General features: G+C 26.6%; 1 protein-coding gene across 1 annotated transcript; it reads right to left on the reverse strand.

Annotated features, from left to right (window-relative positions):
• Window positions 1-265: 265 nt before the first annotated feature.
• LOC122505667 (thyroid transcription factor 1-associated protein 26 homolog) lies at window positions 266-1675 on the reverse strand. The gene is made up of 3 exons (XM_043617442.1): window positions 1455-1675; window positions 909-1026; window positions 266-644 (listed from the first exon to the last, which is right to left on the reverse strand). Exons 1-3 carry the CDS (start codon window positions 1561-1563, stop codon window positions 398-400), a joined length of 474 nt encoding a protein of 157 aa, XP_043473377.1. The 5' UTR covers window positions 1564-1675; the 3' UTR covers window positions 266-397.
• Between the last annotated feature and the right edge of the window lie 4892 nt (window positions 1676-6567).

A 6567-nucleotide genomic window follows, 5' to 3' on the forward strand; every position in this document is an offset into this window, starting at 1 on the left:
AATTATTATTATTATTATTATTCTAACTATTATTATTACTACCTGAGAAAAATATTATTGTTTATAAAAATAATGTAATTCTAGCGATAAATTTTTACTAATTATAAAAATAATTGAATTCCTGAGAAGAATTGTATTTTTTTTTTATAAAAACAATTGAATTGTTTCGAAGGATTTATTAAAATTTTAGAAAATAATTGAATTTCTTAAATAAAATTCCTCTTTTTGTATAAGAAATTACAAAAGTTATTTTCTATGAAGAATAATTCTTTATTAAAGAATTTATCACTATACTTAATTAATTAAATTAATCAATTAATTATTAATTAAATTATTACTTTGTATAAAATTACCTAGAAAATATTTCAGCAAAATAGGAAAATATTTTCTTTTTCTTTTAATTTTGCTTGCTTTGTTGAATTTTTTCAAACAAAAGTTCCATTCTGTCTTTCATGACTGGTTGTCCTTTTTTCGTTCTCTTGGATAATTTTTTATAAATTTGCATTTTCTTTTCCTTGTATTTTTTTAGTGCCTCTTTTCTCTCCGCTTTTATCTTCTCTGCCTCTTCTTTCTTATTTTTCTTCTCCTGTTTCTTCTTTTCAAATTCGGCTTTTGCGGCGAAAAATGGATTTCTCTTGTTTGAACTAAAATTAAAGTAATTAATTATTATTTATTAATATTAAATTATTTAAATTAAATAATTAATTATAGTATTAATTATTATATTGAAACTTATTATTCAAATTTTTTATTTTTAGTTTTTCCTTCATAATTTATTTAGTCGTCGAAGTATTTTTATTAACTTTAAATGTAGAATTTCGTTCCTCGAATACTTTATTAGTAACATTAGGAATAATTATAAACTGAATAATTTAAATATTTTATGAAAATATACATTTAGAATTTACCTTTTGTTATCCTCTGCGTTCGAATTACTTGGACCTGGCTGGTTCTTTTTGTCCTTTTCTTGTTCTTTGTAAAAATTGCGAATAATTGCCTTTTTTCTACGTTCTTCCCATTGGTCAACTGTATTTTAATTTTAGAGAAAACAGTAAGTTACATTAAAATATTCTCTTGGTTAAAATAAACATTAATTAAAAATTAAAATAGAAATAAACTAAAAAGGAAAATAAACACTAATTAAAAATTACAATAGAAATAAATTAAAAAGGAAAATAAACATTAATTAACGAATTAGTTAACATTAGCATTAGTTAACGAATTCGTAAAGTTGAAGTAAACAGTAAATAAAAGTTAAAATAAACATAAAGCTCAAATAAACGTATTAAAGTTCAAATAAACATTAAAGTTTAAAATAAACATGAAAGTTCAAATAAAAAGTACATTCAAATTGAAAGAAACATTAAATTAATATAAAAAGAGAAATAAAATTCAAGAACTAATAATAACAAATTAACAACGTAAACAACATAACCTCAAAACTGATTTCCTACCTTTAAATTTATTGCTGTATTTTTTCAATCTGTACTTTTTCTTATCGAAAGGCTTTTTGGTCTCTGGCTGTCTTTGCTTTTCTTTTCTCGCAATAATCTGTTCTTTCATTTTGTTTTTCTTTAATTAACTAAATAATAATGTTTATTAATATAACATCCACATGTGTCACATGTGTAATTTCACTTCTGTTGATTCTCTCTCTCTCTCTTGTCGTGTCGATAAAAGCCATGCGGTTGCACTGTGTAGTTGAATGAATGCCTGTCAGATGGCGCCACTCGTATACTCAATTGAGTGAAGTCAGTAACGGTTAGTATTGGTCAGTATAGTATGGACTATGAACAAGTAAACTATATGGTGCATAATAGAGATGAATAATTAATTTATAAGTGAGAAAAAAAACTAAAAGTGCATGTAGTAGATATGCAAATGAAGTAATTGCAAATCTGAAAATGAAAGGAAAGAAAATCTTGATAAAACCAATGATGTGCACAGCTGTTTTCATCTTTTATTCGGTATACAAACTATTTAGATTCACATAATTATTTTCTTTTAACTGTAAATATTTTACTCCTTTAGAAAGTGTATTAAACATTTTCGAACTTCCGGTTTCTTTTTGGTATGTTTACTTACATAGTAATGTTGTACGTTTGTAATCTATATTTATAGAAAATACAACGAAAAATAAGACCGTGTCCGGTTAAATGACAGAACAATATTTTTCAGTCTGAAGTTTGCAGCAAGTTTGGTAACAATTTGCGGTTGCCAAACTTGCTTATTTAGTTTGCTGACAGTTTTCAATGTAAGTTTGCAGCTAACAAGTTTGTAGAGTTCACAATAGAGATTTTTAGGTTAAGTTGACTTGATATATATTATTCGCGCGTCTCTCGTGCGTTATAAGCAAGGAAGAATAATAAAATCGATGGAATCAATTGTTTTCAACCATTTCAACGCGGGTAAAGCGTAAACATAACCTAAAAATCTTTTGTGTGGACTCGGTCTGAAAAATGATGTGTAGTATATCTTTACTCGTAAATTAAATGTTCTAATAATATACTTTATTTGTGAATCGTGATATACTCAATCAGGAACCAATTCTCATAACTATTGCCGAAGAGAATTCAATGTCAGTGGCACGAATAAACAAATGAGTAATAATGATGACAAGTAAGATTATTGTATCACCAGTTAAGAAAAGAAAATTTTATTTTATTATTAATAGTTCGAAAAATACTATATTCACAGGAAATTTTCCCTTTCGATCATTTTGTGATCGAAAACACTGATTTTTAGGTTATGTTATGTAAAAACAAAAAATTGATAATTTATAATTAATTCTTTTTGAATAATTGAATTTATTCTTGAAATTGCAATAAATCAAGTTTCTATAATAATTACCTAATCGTTTTGTACAGTTTAGTAAAATGATTATAGACGATAATATAATTACACACATAATTTGACTGAGATAGAATAATTTATCTACAAAAGCCTTGAGAGAAATGAGAGAAATGCAACAGGAGTGTGAAACAGTATTTTTTTAAGTATAGAAATCTTGTTTGGAATGCGATAGAAAACAAGCAAAGAAAGGCAAAAGAACTCTATAAATAGTTTTGTAGAAAATCCAAGCAATCCCAAGTGAACCACTTGGGTCAATTTAAACGATTTAAACCGTAAATTCATTCTAAACTGTAGAAATCAGTTTTTTTTTCTTTCTTCAAGTAGTTTCAAGAGATTTTTCAAGTACTTTTGGGCATTTTCACTTCGAATTTAACGAAATTAATAAAGTTATAACCTCAAATTTTTTCGTGAAGTAGAAACCGGAGAACCAATGATTATTTTTATTTTTCTGTGAATGTAATTACGATTCGGACCGAAAATATCTTTTTACAGTAGGAAAATATTAATGTTCACGGAAAACGAGTAAAATTTCTGAATTTTAATAATTTCTAAAAATTATAATTATATCCCTTCCTGAATTTGATTATTTTCTACAATTTTCAACTAAACTTCAACTCTGAATCAATTAATTTAAACAATTTTCCAAAAGTTCTTCTAGAAGTCCAAAAAGTAAATTTTGAATCTTAAAAAATTATCAAAAAACAATTCTAATAATTAGTTTTTAAAAATATTTTATTAATGTAATTTTTCGAAAATGTATTTCTTAAAAGAATTTTTGTATAACTTGAAAAAACTGATTAATTTTTTTGATGAATTTTAATTAAACATTTTGAACATTATTGTTTTCTCCAAAATGTTAAAATAAATTCAAAAATGTTATTATTTTTAAAAATATGTAATTGAGAATGTTAAAAATATTGAATTTTAAAAAAATAGAAGCTTATTTTCATTTTTAAATTTACCTTTAAACAGTTTTCATTAAAATTTTTGATAATTCGATTATTTTCAAAATTTGCAATTAAAGTTCTTCAAAACTTGATTTTCAAAAATTGTAACAAAATACTTGAAATAAATAAATTATTTTCAATTAAATTTTACAAAATTTTAACTAATCAAAAACAATTTTTGAAAGATTTCTTTATAGTTATTTTTTGCATTATAAAAATCAAAATAAGTTGCACTTTTTTTTACTAAAAATTGTGGTATTTTGTTGCAATATTTGGAAGGAAAGTCGAAAAAGTCGCAATTTTCTTAATTTTCCTGACAAAAAATTTTTTTCATGACATTTACCTGACTTAACTGACAAAAATTTGTTTTAATGTGTCAGGGAAATTTTATCCTTTATCACTTGGAAATTATGGAAAAATAATGGAATTTATAAGGAGAAATTTGTAGAAACCCCGCTAACGGAAGTCGGAAGTGTTCGCAGAGGCGCAGAGGTCAAAGATTTGATGTTAATAGACAGATTGACCTTGAGATGAGCCCACTAATATCGAATCGGCATTAGGGATCTTCCGCATTGTAATTTATGCCAAAACAGTATAACTATTTGACGCAACAAAGCTTATTATCATAAATACTCCTTGACGCTCATATATAGTTTTATTTCTCTCATCAATTTTAGAATCTACCTACTAGATAATGATATTTTTCTCACTTTTCGTGCCATTGACCGCAGCCCACGAGTATTTTTCTCAAAATTATTTTATTTTTTCATTTCTAAACAGATTTAAAATTTTTATTTTTTCTATTGTATACTAAGGGAGAATTATTGTAACTTATAATAATTTAACCTCTACGGTATAAATTACCTTTATCTTTATAAATCGCGACGAGTTTCAATTAATTTATTATTCTTTTTGTTGTAGGTAAGTGCTGAAGAATTCTCTATATAGAAATGAAAAAAGAAGTATATGAGGATGAACGTGAGGATCGTGAGTATTTAAAAACGCGAGCAAATTTTAATGAATTCATATATAATATCCATAGCGCTCCATATATAGACACTTGTGACACTATCGATTTACCCCCGCAATGGGATGACGCCACATGGGTTCAAGTTCCCCCACGCAAAAAATCGTCATTTTTTTTTTTTCGTTTTTGACTCTGAAATTTATTTTTTTGACTACTGATTTCCCTCCTCCGAGAAGAGGAAGTCTCTCGAGACTAGACCCCCTTGTCTTTTGACATTGACACACTTCCGCACACGATCAGCTGCATCAGGACGCAAATAACTTGTCTAATAATTTTTAATTCCCCCTCCCTTCATCCCTCGTGGCTATAGTAAAAATTTGTCGCGCTCCGGAAGAAAGGAAACAAATCATATTATTTATTACATTACATTATGGAATATTTCCTTTTGAACTTTAGTACCTCATTTTAAAATCATGAAAGATTTTATGATTATCGGATTTATTATAAAAAGTGAATTTTATTGAAAAAGAAATAAAAAGTAAGTATGTGAAAAATTCACATGTAAACAAATCATAAATAATTAACATTTTGCCTTGCATTTTGCTCTTCAGCTCTTAATGTGATGTTTATCTATTTTTCAGATTCAAAGAAAAACTATTATATATTCAGAAGGAAGAAATGTTATAATTTGAAAAAAACAACTAACAATGATAATAATTCTATACATGGAAGAATAGATTTTAAAGGTTATTTTTGAAAACATGAAAAGACAGAAAGCACATCCGAAATCGGCAATTTAAATCATGAATTGTCAAATGATTAATTAAGTATTAATTTTTGCCTTTTAATAGAAAAATGGTAATGTTAAGAATTCTATACAGAAGAATAGATTTTAAACGTTATGTTGGATTAAGCCAAAGATTTTTGAAAACATGAAAAAGACAAAAAGCACATATCGGAAATCGGTAATTTAACGCGTGAATTGACAAATGAAATCTTAATTAGAATCTTTTTGGGGCGCATTTAGAATTTGATTACGAAATCGGAAGTGTGAAAATGGATATATGTGTAGGGAATTGAATCATAGGCAAGGTTATAGAATAAAAATAAAATTAGTCACATATTTGGGAATTGGGAAGAATTTAATAAGGGGGCGTCGGGACGCGTCATTCATTCGTATATTATTATGTGAAAAGTTGGAAATAGCAACACACGAGACGCTCTAATTCAGCCTCTTCGTATAAAAGATATGTCACATGTGTAGATTCATCGAAATAAAATGAAACGATGACGATGACAGGCATGTAAACATTCCGTAACTGACATTGTCTATATATGACTATATCTATATGTCTACACTATATATCTATATCGATACATATATCTAAATGCACTACTCACAATATGTTAATGAGAACAATTATACAATACCGCTCTTCTTTTCTATTCGCTGCCTCGTAAATATTATACTTCTGATTTTCTTGTGTTAGAATATCCGCCTCCACACAGATTCTTCTTATTTTAATAATGATTCGTAATCCTTCCGAATGGAATTTTCGAGAAAAGTTACCAAAACAAGAAAATTTCTCATTCATATATCTATATACATCTATTGAAAATTGTCCTTGAATTTTTGCATTAGAAAAGATTTTCCCGTGGGCGTATATGTATAGTATTTTTGTTGAATCGCGTTTACGCAGAGTTTAAAAATACATAATTTGCTCATATTCAGCGATATATTATTGTTTTGCGTAATTTTGCCGCAAAATTTTTTTTCTTTTTGGTTTTTTTGCTCGTAAA

The sequence above is a fragment of the Leptopilina heterotoma genome, unplaced genomic scaffold (assembly GCF_015476425.1).
Source record: "Leptopilina heterotoma isolate Lh14 unplaced genomic scaffold, ASM1547642v1 Lhet_361, whole genome shotgun sequence".
Lineage (NCBI taxonomy): Eukaryota > Metazoa > Arthropoda > Insecta > Hymenoptera > Figitidae > Leptopilina > Leptopilina heterotoma.

Excerpts from the sequence above, each read along its gene's own strand:
- LOC122505667 (XM_043617442.1), bottom strand. The coding sequence starts at position 1,563 with ATGAAAGAACAGATTATTGCGAGAAAAGAAAAGCAAAGACAGCCAGAG. Across the intron at positions 1,027-1,454 it reads ATACAGCAATAAATTTAAAG|TTGACCAATGGGAAGAACGT; the intron begins GTAGGAAATCAG and ends ATTAAAATACAG. Across the intron at positions 645-908 it reads AACGCAGAGGATAACAAAAG|TTCAAACAAGAGAAATCCAT; the intron begins GTAAATTCTAAA and ends CTTTAATTTTAG.